General features: G+C 44.5%; 1 protein-coding gene across 1 annotated transcript in view; it reads right to left on the bottom strand.

Moving 5' to 3' along the window:
- dcc (DCC netrin 1 receptor) overlaps window positions 1-16,158 on the bottom strand; it is a 1,023,267-nt gene that overhangs the window by 693,515 nt on the left and 313,594 nt on the right. The window contains exon 5 of the mRNA XM_068054526.1: window positions 2,210-2,494. Coding sequence (XP_067910627.1) covers window positions 2,210-2,494 — 285 coding nt within the window. The remainder of the gene's footprint in view (window positions 1-2,209; window positions 2,495-16,158) is intronic.

The raw sequence follows: 16,158 nt of genomic DNA, 5'->3' as shown, positions 1-16,158 counted from the left end.
TCCTGGTTTCCCAGCTGCTACACCTCCCTCCTGCAGCCTCCCTAATAACTATCAGTGCCCACACCTGCCATTGATTTCTTTTTCTCTCAATAAAAATTAGTTCAGCTCTGTGAGTATCTCCTTATAATCTTACATTTCTGGGATTGCCATGTGATCGTTGCCTTATGGCATCTTCCTGGTCTGTGTGACTGTGAAAGTTCCATATTCAAAAAGCCTGTTTTCACTTAATGTCCCACATTCTACTCACATACAGAATGACCATTTGGACAAGGTGCCAAGAAGACCAAACCTTACATGAGTCACTACCTCCAGGAGAGGAGAGTGAAGAAAATTTAGACCATTAATCGTAACAAACTGATTTAAGGTGGGGAATTTTAATCCCCTAAAACAGGAGGGAGACGGAGGGTTGGGTCAAAAATGTATAAGGGCATAACATGACCCTAACCTGTTGCATATGCACCTGCTATCATTTTTATGGTGGCAGATTGCATGACCTGTCTTAGAGGCCGGACAGGTCATTATAATATTGAAATTGAGCTCCCACCATGCAGTTGAGGAATGGTATTAAACTTAACACTAGCCGGCTGGGTCTCGCATCGCTCAGGAAACCCAGAAGCTAAATGCAGGCAGGAGCATTTGGATAGAGTAGTCAAATGCTTTTGAGAGCACTGCTTGTGAGCCAGCAGGAGCTGGACTGCTCCCTGCAGCCCCTCAAGGAAGTTTTCTGCCACAATAAGCCACCCTTTGCTCCAACCCCACGACCCAAAGCCTAATGGCCAACGATCTTTGCCTCCCTCCCGATTGGCGGTCGAGCATCCTCCATATGTTCCACAATATTTGCAAACCCTCACCCCACCATGCCCAATTGCCAGGGACCGTCTCCAACACCCTGTCAATCTGGAAAACTGCTGGGAAGGAAATGAAATAAAAATATGCTACTGATGTCCTACCGTTAAATTTAAAAGGACCTCTGCCTTCCCAGTATTTCTGGGTTTCTGCCCTGGAAATACGCTCCCCCGTTTTCTCCCCCCTTTCCCATAAATATTGGGGCCAGTCTCAGCTGGCATTCCAAATAGAGCATTGTGGTAAAATCACAGTGCCAGTGTGCTTCTTGAATTGCCTGACTTCAGGTACATTATATATCCATCAAACTAATATCTACATCGTATGAATAAAGATCATGAAAACCAGGACTGAGAATTCTTTTAGGTTTAAAACAGCAGGTATTCATTGTGGAGATAAATTGCTTAAGGCAGCCAAGCATTTACAGCAATATTCTTTACCCTCCTCAGTTGGTACTTCATATCACTGAGGAGCAGAATTCACCACTCGCTGGCAGGAACAGTGTTGATTACTAAGAAACAGGTTACTCTTTCCCCATTGGTATCCTGTTATTGGCATTGAAATTCTTGCTCAGTGCAAATATGCATGGAATGCAGTACAAACAACCATGAAATATGATTTGGATTTCCACAAGTGAGTTACGGTTAGTCTCATGAGGTAGAATGAAAAATTATATTCAACGGGTGGTCACAACCTGAAACTCATCCTGTGGGGAATCATAGGCATGAATTTAAATAGAAACGAAAGTGTTTATACACGTCATGGTTGAAATACCTACTGGTGGCCATTTTGTACAAATGTTCCCATTAGTTTTAGCACATTGTTCTTTCATCTCTGCATTTAATTTCAGTTCTCACTGCTAGGCTGAAACTTTCCTGCATCCGCTAGTTAGTAATAGACTTAAGTGAAATGACTTTAGGCGAACTTGACACTATATTGAAAATCTCTTCGAAAGGTCAAGAGGATGACTCCTGTGGGAAATTGAAATGTTAGATTAGTGCAGTATAGGGAGGCTGTACTGAGGTTAGTGCAAAGGCATATTATGGTAGCTGATTAGAAGGAGCTTTACTGTGCAACTGACTGTAGTATGCCTGGTCTGTGAGTGCTTCAAACAAACACTTCTCATACTCTCAGCAATTGCACAACTGAATCATTTAATTATGAAGAAAAATAGGCATTCGCTGATTTCTGGTGAAGAGTAATTTAATTGTCGCTGTGTAAAACGAGAAAGTCTGCTTTTCCAGCATGCAAATAACCCTTTATGGGGGTAATGAACACCTCCAATGGACACAGTGGAAATAGCTTCTGTTCTTTAATAACCTTTGATAACCTTTAAGAGCATCTTCAACACTTAACATCTTCTTACCAGACAAAACTTGAAGGTCAGCATCATTTCCAGTTCGTGAGCTTCCAGGATTTTCCGCCAGGCAACGGTAGGACCCGCCATCCTCTGCCTGAAGCTTACTGATCACCAAGGCTCCAGAGGGGAGAACAGCCACACGCGTGTCTTCAGCACTTAGCTTCAGATCATTGCGGTTTTTCTGCCAATGAATGGAAGGCATAGGCTCACCGGTAACTTCACATTTCAGTAGGGCAATGTCACCTGCATAAGCAGACACTGACTTTGTCTGTGAGATGAATCTCAGTGGACCTAGAAATAAATAAAATGATATTTGTTAGATATTCTTAAAAGTTGATAGATAAAGGTCAAAACCTTTGACATCACATTGATGACATGAGGGTTATTGGCTGTAGGTAGCATTTACTTTATTGCTTTGAGTGGAGCAGAGCTTTATGGTGTTACAACATGGGAGAGGTCCACACAAAATGCCTTTCTTAATTATTGCCCAACTAACAGTATCAAAGCTTAATACACATCAGGACTGAGTACCATAGTGGCTAAGTGCATTATCCTTTCACATACAGCTCAAACTCAAATCTGAACCAAACTGTTGGTATAAAAGAATATAAGAAATTCCAGGGTAAGAAAAGGCCATTTGGCCATCATATATTGTCCATCCAAGTCATTATATAACTACTTGGACTCCATCATGGTCTTCCTCCTCCCCCAAAAGAAGGCGGCTCCTTTATGGGTGCAAAGATCTTATACTGAATGAGTTTAAAACATCCCAACCTAGCTGCTATTTGGGCGAAAGTGCACAAAACAAATCATAGTTCACCATTATTTGATAATAATTTGGGAATCATATTCAGAGAAAGCTGATGTAGGAATGGAAATTTTGCATTGATGCAACCAATGCTGTTCTTCTAAGACTTAGAGTTTGTAATATATGGCTGTCTAATAACCTTATAACATTTTAAGGAAATTAATTGAACATTAAAGAAATAGCTCACTCTCCCTCTCTTATTAAGAAAGATTCTGTAGCAGTTTGCTGTGCTGACAGACACAGAACAGCGTAGGCATGTTATCTCTGTCAAGGAAACGACTTTAGCACAGGCTCGGAAACAAGATATTCCTAAAGCTGATAAGATGGAGCCTCGTACACTCTCTAGACAAGTGTCTGGCAGTAGTCTACAAACAGTATTGAGCAAGCGATAAGGCAAAAAATGACTTCAGGGGCAGAGTGCTGGAGATGGGAGGGATTGACTTTGAGTACCTGTCCCTTGGTGATTGGGCAATTGGAATTGAACAAGTGATTGACAAGGGACATTCACCAGCCCCCAGAAATAAAGCATATAAACAGGTGCTTGGGAGTGAAATAGTCAGTCTTCTTCAGACAGCAGGAGAGCTTCCCGAAGTGGAGTCTATGCTGCTTCTGTCTAACATGTTCCTTCGCGCAAGAAGGCTAAGGATCCTGACGAAAAAAGAGACCACCAACATCTCGCCTGCCTCTTCCATCGGGGAGACTGCCACCACCGTTCTGCCCCATCATGAGGTGAGAGTAACTGCCCTTGACATCAAGGCAGCATTTGACCAAGTATGGCATCAAAGAGCCCTAGCAAAACTGAGGTCAATGGGAATCAGGGGGAAAACCCTCTGCTGGCTGGAGTCATACCTGGTGCAAATGAAGATGGTTGTGGTTGTTGGAGGTCAATCATCTGAGCTCCAGGACATCACTGCAGGAGTTCCTCAGGGTAGTGTCCTGGACCCAACCATCTTCAGCTGCTTCATCAATGACCTTCCGTCAATCATAAGGTCAGAAGTGGGGATGTTCGCTGATGATTGCACAATGTTCAGCACCATTCGCAACTCCTCAGATACTGAAGCAGTCAGTGTAGAAATGCAGCAAGACCTGGACAATATCCAGACTTGGACTGATGTGGCAAGTAACATTCTCGCCACACAAGTGCCAGGCAATGACCATCTCCAACAAGAGAGAATCTAACCATCTCCCCTTGACATTCAACGGCATTACCATCGCTGAATCCCCCACTATCAACATCCTAGGGGCCACCATTGACCAGAAACTGAACTGGAATAGCCATATAAATACCGTGGCTACAAGAGCAGGTCAGAGGCTAGGAATCCTGAGGCGAGTAACTCAACTCCTGACTCCCCAAAGCCTGTCCACCATCTACAAGGCACAAGTCAGGAGTTTTATTAGAACATTACAGCACAGTACAGGCCCTTCGGCGCTCAATGTTGCGCCGACCTGTGAAACCATCTGACCTACACTATTCCATTTTCATCCATATGTCTATCCAATGACCAGTTAAATGCCCTTAAAGTTGGTGAGTCTACTACTGCTGCAGGCAGGGCGTTCCACGCCCCTACTACTCTCTGAGTAAAGAAACTACCTCTAACATCTGTCCTATATCTATCACCCCTCAACTTAAAGCTATGTCCCCTCGTGTTTGCCATCACCATCCGAGGAAAAAGACTCTCACTATCCACCCTATCTAACCCTCTGATTATCTTATATGTCTCTATTAAGTCACCTCCTCCTCCTTCTCTCCAACGAAAACAACCTCAAGTCCCTCAGCCTTTCCTCGTAAGACCTTCCCTTCATACCAGGCAACATCCTAGTAAATCTCCTCTGCACCCTTTCCAAAGCTTCCACATCCTTCCTATAATTCGGTGACCAGAACTGCACGCAATATTCCAGGTGCGGTCTCACCAGAGTTTTGTACAGCTGCAGCATGACCTCGTGGCTCCGAAACTCGATCCCCCTACTAATAAAAGCTAACACACCATATGCCTTCTTAACAGCCCTATTAACCTGGGTAGCAACCTTCAGGGATTTATGTACCTGGACACCAAGATCTCTCTGTTCATCTACACTACCAAGAATCTTCCCATTAGCCCAGTACTCTGCATTCCTGTTACTCCTTCCAAAGTGAATCACCTCACACCTTTCCGCATTAAACTCCATTTGCCATCTCTCAGCCCAGCTCTGCAACCTATCTATGTCCCTCTGTACCCTACAACATCCTTCGGCACTATCCACACCTCCACCGACCTTAGTGTCATCCGCAAATTTACTAACCCACCCTTCTACACCCTCTTCCAGGTCATTTATAAAAATGACAAACAGCAGTGACCCCAAAACAGATCCTTGCAGTACACCACTGGTAACTAAACTCCAGGATGAACATTTGCCATCAACCACCACCCTCTGTCTTCTTTCAGCTAGCCAATTTCTGATCCAAAGCTCTAAATCACCTTCAACCCCATACTTCCGTATTTTCTGCAATAGCCTACCGTGGGGAACCTTATCAAACGCCTTACTGAAATCCACATACACCACATCCACAGCTTTACCCTCATCCACCTGTTTGGTCACCTTCTCGAAAAACTCAATAAGGTTTGTGAGGCACGACCTACCCTTCACAAAACCCTGCTGACTATCGCTAATGAACTTATTCTTTTCTAGATGATTATAAATCCTGTCTCTTATAACCTTTTCCAACATTTTACCCACAACCGAAGTAAGGCTCACAGGTCTATAATTAGCAGGGCTGTCTCTACTCCCCTTCTTGAACAAGGGGACAACATTTGCTATCCTCCAGTCTTCCGGCACTATTCCTGTCGACAATGACGACATAAAGATCAAGGACAAAGGCTCTGCAATCTCCTCCCTGGCTTCCCAGAGAATCCTAGGATAAATCCCATCTGGCCCAGGGGACTTATCTATTTTCACACTTTCCAAAATTGATAACACCTCCTCCTTGTGAACCTCAATCCCATCTAGCCTAGTAGTCTGAATCTCAGTATTCTCCTCGACAACATTTTCTTTCTCTACTGTAAATACTGACGAAAAATATTCATTTAACGCTTCCCCTATCTCCTCTGATTCCACACCCAACTTCCCACTACTATCCTTGATTGGCCCTAATCTAACTCTAGTCATTCTTTTATTCCTGATATACCTATAGAAAGCCTTAGGGTTTTCCCTGATCCTATCCGCCAATGACTTCTCGTGTCCTCTCCTTGCTCTTCTTAGCTCTCCCTTTAGATCCTTCCTGGCTAGCTTGTAACTCTCAAGCGCCCTAACTGAGCCTTCACATCTCATCCTAACATAAGCCTTCTTCTTCCTCTTGACAAGCGCTTCAACTTCTTTAGTAAACCACGGCTCCCTCGCTCGGCAACTTCCTCCTTGCCTGACAGGTACATACTTATCAAGGACACGCATTAGCTGCTCCTTGAATAAGCTCCACATCTCGATTGTTCCCATCCCCTGCAGTTTCCTTCCCCATCCTACGCATCCTAAATCTTGCCTAATCGCATCATAATTTCCTTTCTCCCAGCTATAATTCTTGCCCTGCGGTATATACCTGTCCCTGCCCATCGCTAAGGTAAACCTAACCGAATTGTGATCACTATCACCAAAGTGCTCACCTACATCTAAATCTAACACCTGGCCGGGTTCATTACCCAGTACCAAATCCAATGTGGCATCGCCCCTGGTTGGCCTGTCTACATACTGTGTCAGAAAACCTTCCTGCACACACTGGACCAAAACTGACCCATCTAAAGTACTCGAACTATAGTATTTCCAGTCAATATTTGGAAAGTTAAAGTCCCCCATAACAACTACCCTGTTACTCTCTCCCCTGTCGAGAATCATCTTCGCTATCCTTTCCTCTACATCTCTGGAACTATTCGGAGGTCTATAAAAGACTCCCAACAGGGTGACCTCACCTCTCCTGTTTCTAACCTCGGCCCATACTACCTCAGTAGACGAGTCCTCAAATGTCCTTTCTGTCACTGTAATACTCTCCTTGATTAACAATGCCACACCCCCCCCCTCTTTTACCATCTTCTCTGTTCTTCCTGAAACATCTAAATCCCGGAACCTGCAACATCCATTCCTGCCCCTGCTCTACCCATGTCTCCGAACTGGCCACAACATCGAGATCCCAGGTACCAACCCATGCTGCAAGCTCACCCACCTTATTCCGGATGCTCCTGGCATTGAAGTAGACACACTTTAAACCAGGTTCTTGCTTGCCAGTGCCCTCTTGTGTCCTTGTAACCTTATCCCTGACCTCACTACTCTCAACATCCTGTACACTGGAACTACAATTTAGGTTCCCATTCCCCTGCTGAATTAGTTTAAACCCCCCCGAAGAGCACTAGCAAATCTCCCCCCCAGGATATTGGTACCCCTCTGGTTCAGGTGAAGACCATCCTGTTTGTAGAGGTCCCACCTACCCCAGAAAGAGCCCCAATTATCCAGGAAACCAAAACCCTCCCTCCTGCACCATCCCTGCAGCCACGTGTTCAACTCCTCTCTCTCCCTATTCCTCGCTTCGCTATCACGTGGCACGGGCAACAACCCAGAGATAACAACTCTGTTTGTTCTCGCTCTAAGCTTCCACCCTAGCTCCCTGAATTTCTGTCTTAAATCCCCATCTCTCTTCCTACCTATGTCGTTGGTGCCTATGTGGACCACGACTTGGGGCTGCTCCCCCTCCCCCCTAAGGATCCCAAAAACACGATCCGAGACATCACGAACCCTGGCACCTGGGAGGCAACACACCAACCGTGAGTCTCTCTCATTCCCACAGAACCTCCTATCTGTTCCCCTAACTATGGAGTCCCCAATGACTAATGCTCTGCTCCTCTTCCCCCTTCCCTTCTGAGTGTGATGGAATACTCTCCACCTGCCTGGATGGGTGCAGCTCCAACAACACTCAAGAAGTTCGACACCATCCAGGACAAAGCGGCCCGCTTGATTGGCACCCCATCTACAAACATTCACTCCCTCCACCACCGACGCACAGTGGCAGCAGTGTGTGCCATCTACAAGATGCACTGCAGCAATGCACCAAGGCTCCTTAGACAGCACTTTCCAAACCCGTGACCTCTACTAACTAGAAGGGCAAGGGCAGCAAATGCATGGGAACACCACCACCTGCAAGTTCCCCTCCAAGTCACACACCATCCTGACTTGGAACTATATCGCCGTTCCTTCACTGTCGCTGGGTCAAAATCCTGGAACTCCCTTCCTAACAGCACTGTGGGTGTACCTACCTCACATGGACTGCAGCAGTTCAAGAAGGCAGCTCACCACCACCTTCTCAAGGGCAGTTAGGGATGGGCAATAAATGCTGGCCTAACCAGCGACGCCCACATCCCTGAATGAATAAATTAAAAGAAAAATATGATCTGGGATCAGTAAATCATTCAACCCGTGAGGGGTCGTATGTTCATTCTGTCTATTTAACTGATGCATCATCATATTTAAACTGCTGCGTCTTATAAAAAAAACTACTTTAAAACCACCTATGTCTTCAACCCCCTTTTTGGGTAAACTGTGACTCCCGAACCAAATCTTACCGGTTAAGTTACCTCATTCGGGCAAATTAGAACAAGATTTACTCGGCATCCTGACCCATGAGGGCTTGATGCCAGATGTTCAATATGGAAGAACTATGCTATTCCCAGCACTAACCTCCTACATTCTGATGAACACCAAAACAAAGCCCGAGAAAAAAAAAATCACATTTCTGACAGATAAAATACCTGTCTCTTTAATAGAATGAATTTCTTCTTGCAACTCAAACTAGTTAAAAACTGTATTAAAATAGCACAAAGACAATTTTTGGGACCACATTAACCAATAGACCACCAGAGGAAATTAAATCCATAAAAGTCATGATGCAGTATTATATTCAGCGAATGCTAATTTTACATGTAAATTAATATTGCAAACAGGCACCATTAGTAATGCTCAGCAACTAAAAATAGGTCCATCTCATATATAATTGAATCGGATTTTCTCATTATCATTTGACCATCTCCAAAGAGGCTAATGCAGACAGTAAATTTTCTTCATTTATCTTCACTTACATAATAACACCGTGGATAATTGTAGTCCCCAAAAATGGATGGGTTGGGGCTCGATGAGATGTAAAATATTTTTAAAATCTCAAACCCGACCCTAACTCACCCGCTCCCTGGTTTAATAGAGGTGGGACAGGGGTGGGAGCCAACTGGCTCCCAGGTGGCGAGAGGTCCATTTAAATATTATAATGAGGTCATGAGTCACAAATTTAGCCTGTCTTGTAGGTTTAACCCTGGCTGGCAGGTTTTCCCAGGCCTCAAGAAACCCAGCAGCTCAAGGGATGTGAGGACAGATTCAGGGGAAAGTTACATACCCTTACAGCACCGCTTGTGGGGCAGGATGAGCAGGAGTGCTTCCTCTCAGCCCACCAAGCTTACCTGCTTCTCTTCCATTGCATACCACGCTGCCATCGGACCCCCCCATCCAAAGAACCCCCCCAATCCCCACCTTCCCGCCAGGATCTGGAATCAGCATCCCATCCTCCCACTAACAAGCTCCTGCTCCTGTGGCCTCATCCACAGTGCTTCCCTCTTTCCCAATCAAAATCCCTCCCCCTGCCCACTTAGAAAACCTGACCTTGTCAATATTGGGTCCACAGTTACAGCTTCAGGAAGGAGAAGACCTTCAGTCCATCAAACCCACCTATCCACAGTATTCCATGGGTGCATTTCTAAGAATCCTGAATCCCATTTGTTGACAGGAACCCGTCTAGCTCCTTCTTGAAACACACTAAAGGTTTTGTTTCCTACCATTGTGCCAGTAATCTGTTACACATACTTAACACCCCTTTGGTAAAACTGTTCCTCCTGCAATTCCTATTTTCAATTGTTGTCCTTAATTTGTAAATATGAACACGTGTGCTTAAATTCTGTACATGGCAGAAAAACTTACTTGAATCCAATTTCTCCGACCCTTACGAAGAACAGTTTCTTTGAGTTGCCAGCAGTGGCCTCCCTGCTGCTCAGAATCCTGCTCGCACCTGGCCAGCTAGTGCTTCCCAGACAGGTTTGGGCAGCAGACTGATAGGGTCAAGCAGGTTAAAATCTCCTGGGCCTTGTACAGTGGAGGGCTGGACAGATTTCCTTCCATCTCAGCTCTCTGGCTGCTCTATTCCTTCCAGGGTGCTAAAGTTTAGGTATAGATAAACTCCCTGTTCAGTGCAGTTGGATCTTTTATATCCACTTGTATCACAAGAAGGCATCTCACTTTAGCATCTCAGCTGAAGGACAACATCCCTGATAATGCAACATTCCTTCAATACTGCACCGGGAAGTAATCCACAAGATGTTTATGATGTTCAGTTATTTCCAATATGACTAATTCAACTGTGATGAAAATTGCTGAACAGCAACTGCTGTGCCTTCACACAGGTCCAGCAGTGTCTGCAACAGTGGTAATGATGTAGAGCAACATGAATTAGATTTGAACAGGGTAAAAGTGAACCACATACAAACAAGAGTATCGGCAGGTGTCTCCAAACCAACAGTGGGATTAGCAGTTTGTATGATCCTCTCTATGATAAGATTAATTGGATGCCAGTTTTTGCCCTTACACATTTATCTAGTGAAGGAGTAAGTCTCAGTTCACTGGCCTTGGCAAGGTTTTTCAAACAGAAGATTAGAATATACCTAGAATGCTAGTCGGGCTGGAGCCCAGGATAAAAAGCATAGACTGGGAAGCAAAGACAATATCTTAGGGATTGGATTTCAATCCAATCCAGGCCAATGGAATGAAAGTCTCTTTTATCTTCTTGTTGTAAGAGTCAGGATGCAATAAATATGACTATTCTCAACCCATTTCTGAGTTGATGTGAGCTTATAGGTCAATCAGAGAATAAGTCTTTCTTTGGAGTCCTAAGTTATTAACATGGCAGTTTCCTATTAAGATATATGTGTATTGAGTCAGACATTTGTACTGTAGCTGAATTTTCTTCATTTCATATGTTTTGGTACTCAGGTGGAATTTGTACAATTACTTCATCCCCCACACGTACGCATACACTCTCACAGATCTTTTGAATTTCCCATTCATAAAAATGTCATTCTATATTCATATCTTTTTATAGATGGGGCAAAATGCCTATAACAGCGGCAAGTAGGAAGGATCTAGAAAGCCCTTTCTTATTAGAACGACAAACCCCAGTAATACTTTGCCTGTTATGAATAGATTACTACATGCAGCATTTTATTTAGATAACAATGTAAATCACTGTAGTTTTGAAGGAAAAGTAAACCAGTGATGTAGTACGCCACTATGGCTGTTTGTGTGACATTCCATCTCCTCCACAAAGTTGACAGATAGTTCACAATTTTGCACATCAAAAATGCAACTTTTATTTTAAATGGTGCGAAATATCAAATGAGTGATCATGAGACAAAAACAAGAAATGCTGGAGTCACTCAACAGGTCTGGCAGCATCTGTGGAAAGAGAAGCAGAGTTAACGTTTCGGGTCAGTGACCCTTCTTCGGAACTGCTAGATCATGAGAATCTGTTAAATGAACTAAACACTGTTCAAACCATTGAGTGAATCTTTCAGGCACTGCAAGCGATGCAGACTTGTCCGTTGCTGGACACCAATGACAAATATATTCATTTGGCAGAATTCCTCCAGCACTGATGCCTTCTTATGCATCACAGAATGAACTGATGGCTTCAAAGGATATGAGCAGCTCAATTTTTACATGCTTAAGTTGCGTGAAAAACTGTCTTTGAAGGCAGTCCTCAAATGAGAAATAAACATTGGAAATTTACTCCCATCTCAACAATGTAACAGAAATGTTTTAAGTTTTTATTAAGGAGGTCAGGTATAGAAAACATAGAACAACAACAACTTGTATTTATATAGCACCTTTAATATAGTAAAATGTCCCAAGGCACTTCACACTAGCGTTGTCAAACAAAATTTGACACTGAGCCACAAGAGAGATATTAGAGCGGATGACAAAATCTTGGTCAACGTGACAGATTTTAAGGAGAGCCTTGAAGGAAGAAAGAGAGGTTGAGAGGTGGAAATGTTTAGGAAGGGAACTGCAGAGCTTCGGGCCGAGGCAACTGAAGGCGCGGCCACCAATGGTGGAGCAATTAAAATCGGGGATGGTCAAGAGGCCAGAAATAGAGGAATTTTGACAATGTCTCAAGGAACTTTACAGCAAATGAAGTACTTTTGAAGTGTACTTACTGTTGTAATGTAGGAAACATAGCAGCTAATTTATGCACAGCAAACTTTCACGAACACCAATGCAATAATAACCATTTAATCTGTTTTTGTGATGTTGATTGAGGGATAAATATTGGCCAGGACACCATGGATAACTCCCCTGCTCCTCTTCAAAAGAGCAGCATGGGATCTTTTATAGACATCTAAGCAGGAAGATGTGGCCTCAATTTCACATCTCCTCCAAAACACATCATCACCAACATTGCAGCATTCCCTCAAACTGCACTGGAGCATCAGCCTCAATTTGCACATTCAAGGCCTAGAGGGTGACTTGAACCCAGAACCTTATAGCACAGAAGCAGAGTACCACTAACTGAGCCACAGTATGATGCATTGCCAGGCTGAAGGAGGTTACAAAGACAAAGAGGGGCAAGACCATAGACGGGTTCGTAAACATTGAAAATTGAGGCATTGGTCAACTGGGAGCTAATATAGGTCAGCAAGCACAGGGGTGATGGGTGATCAGGATTTGGTGTGAGTTAGGGCACGGGCAGCAGAGTTATGAATGACCTCAAGTTTATGGAGGATAGAAATTGAGGCTGGGCAGAAGTGGGTTAGAATAATCAAGTCTAGCAGCAGTTGAGCTGAGGCAGGGAGGAGTCAGGTGATGTTATGGAGGTGAAAATAGGTGGGATTATTGATGCTGTCAGAAGCTCATCTCAGGGTCAAATATGACACCAAGATTACGAACAGTCTGGTTTAGTCTCAGACGGTTGCCTGGGAGAGTAATAGCTAAGGAACAAGCTTATGGTAGAGACCAAAGACAATGGCTCAGTTTGCCCATATTTATTTGGAAAAAAATTCTACACATCCAGAACTGGATGTCAGACTATTTAGAGACAATAGATTTGTCAAGATAGGTGGTGGTGAGGAGGATCTGGGTGTCGTCAGCATACATATGGAAAATAATGTTGTATTTTTGGATGATGCCACCAAGGGCAGTATGTAGGTAAGAAATAGGAGGAGGCCAAGGCTAGACCGTTGGGGGCTGCCAGAGGTAACGATGCAGGAGCAGCAAGAGAAAGACATTGCAGGTGATTCTGTGGCTATGACTGGAGAGATAAGAATGGAACTGGGTGAATGCAGTCCCACCCAGCTGGTTAACATTGGAGAGGCTTTGGAGGAGGATGGTGTGGCCAACCACGTCAAAGGCTGAAGACAGGTTGAGAAAGACAAGAGGCAACAAAATGTCAGACATAAAAAAAATGGTAAAAAGATTGGGAGAAAGGGAAACCTGGTGGAAAGCATAATTAAGTTGCTTCAAATTGTTTTAAAAATTTAAATAGAGTAATAGAGTTATACAGCACAGAAACAGACCCTTCAGCCCATCGTGTCCATGCCGGCCATCAAGCACCTATCTATTCTAATCCCATTTTCCAGCACTTGGCCCGCAGCCTTGCATGCTATGGCATTTCAAGTGCTCATCTAGATACTTCTTAAATGCTGTGAGGGTTCCTGCCTCTACCACCTCTTCAGGCAGTGCATTCCAACCACCCTCTGGGTGAATTTTTTTTTCCTCAAATCCCCTCTAAACCTCCTGCCCCTTACCTTAAATCTATGCCCCCTGGTTATTGACACCTCCGCTAAGGGAAAATGTTTCTTCCTATCTATACCCACATAATTTTGTATACCTCAATCAGGTCCCCCCTAAGCCTTCTCTGCTCTAGGGAAAACAACCCGAGCCTATCCAGTCTCTCTTCATAGCTGAAATGCTCCAGCCCAGGCAACATCCTGGTGAAACTCCTCTTCACCCTCTCCAGTGCAATCACATCCTTCCTACAGTGTGGCGACCAGAACTGTCACAGTACTCCAGCTGTGGACTAACTAGTGTTTTATACAGCTCCATCATAACCTCCCTGCTCTTATATTCTATGCCTCGGCTAATAAAGGCAAGTATCCCAGATGCCTCCCTAAACACCTTATCTACCTGTGTTGCTGCCTTCAGTGATCTATGGACAAATACACCAAGGTCCTTCTGACCCTCCACACTTTCTAGGGTCCTACCATCCATTGTATATTCCCTTGCCTTGTTAGTCCTCCCAAAATGCATCATCTCACACTTCTCAGGACTAAATTCCATTTACCACTGCTCTGCCATCTTACCAGCCCATCTATATCTTCCTGTAATCTAAGGCTTTCCTCCTCACTATTTACGACACCACCAATTTCTGTGTCATCTGCAAACTTACTGATGATAGCTCCTATATTCAAATAGTATTTGATCCTGCTTATTTTAGTAAATTGAAGCTCATTTTACATAAATATAGCTACTCCTGAGATTTGAGTAGCACCAGCAATAGTACTGAAGACCTGTGCTCCAGAACTTGCCGCGCCCCTAGCCAAGCTGTTCCGGTACAGCTACAATACTGGCATCTACCCTGCAATGTGGAAAATTGCCCAGGTATGTCCCGTACACAAAAAGCAGGACAAGTCCAACCCGGCCAATTACTCAAGAGGTGAGCTGAGAGTGACTGCCCTTGACATCAAGACAGCATTTGACCGAGTATGGCATCAAGGAGCCCTAGCAAAACTGAAGTCAATGGGAATCAGGGGGAAAACTCTCCACTGGTTGGAGTCATACCTAGCGCAAAGGCAGATGGTTGTGATTGTTGGGGGTCAGTCATCTGAGCTCCAGGACATCACTGCAGGAGCTCCTCAGGGTAGTGTCCTAGGCCCAAGTATCTTCAGATGCTTCATCAATGACCTTCCTTCAATCGCAAGGTCAGAAGTGGGGATGGTCGCTGATGATTGCACAATGTTCAGCACCATTCGCAACTCCTCAGACACTGATGCAGTCCGTGTAGAAATGCAGCAAGACCTGGACAATATCCAGGCTTGGGCTGATAAGTGGCAAGTAACATTCGTGCCACACAAGTGCCAGGCAATGACCATCTCCAACAACAGAGAATCTAACCATCTCCCCTTGATGTTCAATGGCATTACCATCACTGAATCCCCCACTATCAACATCCTAGGGGCTACCATTGACCAGAAACTGAACTGGAGTAGCCAGATAAATACCGTGGCTGCAAGAGCAGGTCAGAGGCTAGGAATCCTGCGGCGAGTAACTCACCTCCTGACTCCCCAAAGCCTGTCCACCATCTACAAGGCACAAGTCAGGAGTGTGATGGAATACTCTCCACTTGCCTGGATGGATGCAGCTCCAACAACACTCAAGAAGCTCGACACCATCGAGGACAAAGCAGCCCGCTTGATTGGCACCCCATCCACAAACATTCACTCCCTCCACCACCGACACACAGTGGCAGCAGTGTGTACCATCTACAAGATGCACTGCACAACGCACCCAGGCTCCTTAGACAACACCTTCCACAGTGGTGGAGTGGTTAGCACTGCAGCTTCTCAGCTCCAACGACCCAGGTTCAGTTTTGGGTACTGCCTGTGCAGAGTTTGCAAGTTCTCCCTGTGACCGTGTCAGTTTCTGCTGGGTGCTCTGGTTTCCTCCCACAGCCAAAGACTAGCAGGTTGGTAGGCAAACTGGCCATTGTAAATTGCCTGAAGTGTAGGTAGGTGGTACCAGTAAAAACAAATTATCTGGTCATAATCACATTGCTGTTCACCAGGCCTTTCTGTGTGCAAATTATCTGCTGCATTTCTGATTTTACAATAGTCATTACACTTCAAATGCACCTACTTGGGTGTAAAATTTTAATTTGGGATGTCCTGAGATTGTGAACGACGTTCTTTCTCGGTTGAGGTCACAGTGTTATCAAAGTAAGTTTGGTGATTTGTTGCAATACATTTTGTAGTTTACCATCGTTTATCAGTGATGATGAGGGTGGATAATGAATTCAGTGGCAGTAAAAATGAGTGAGTGGACTACT

The sequence above is a fragment of the Heterodontus francisci genome, chromosome 1 (assembly GCF_036365525.1).
Source record: "Heterodontus francisci isolate sHetFra1 chromosome 1, sHetFra1.hap1, whole genome shotgun sequence".
Lineage (NCBI taxonomy): Eukaryota > Metazoa > Chordata > Chondrichthyes > Heterodontiformes > Heterodontidae > Heterodontus > Heterodontus francisci.
The sequence above is the reverse complement of the archived record's forward strand: the minus strand, read 5'-3'. Positions and strand labels throughout refer to the sequence as shown.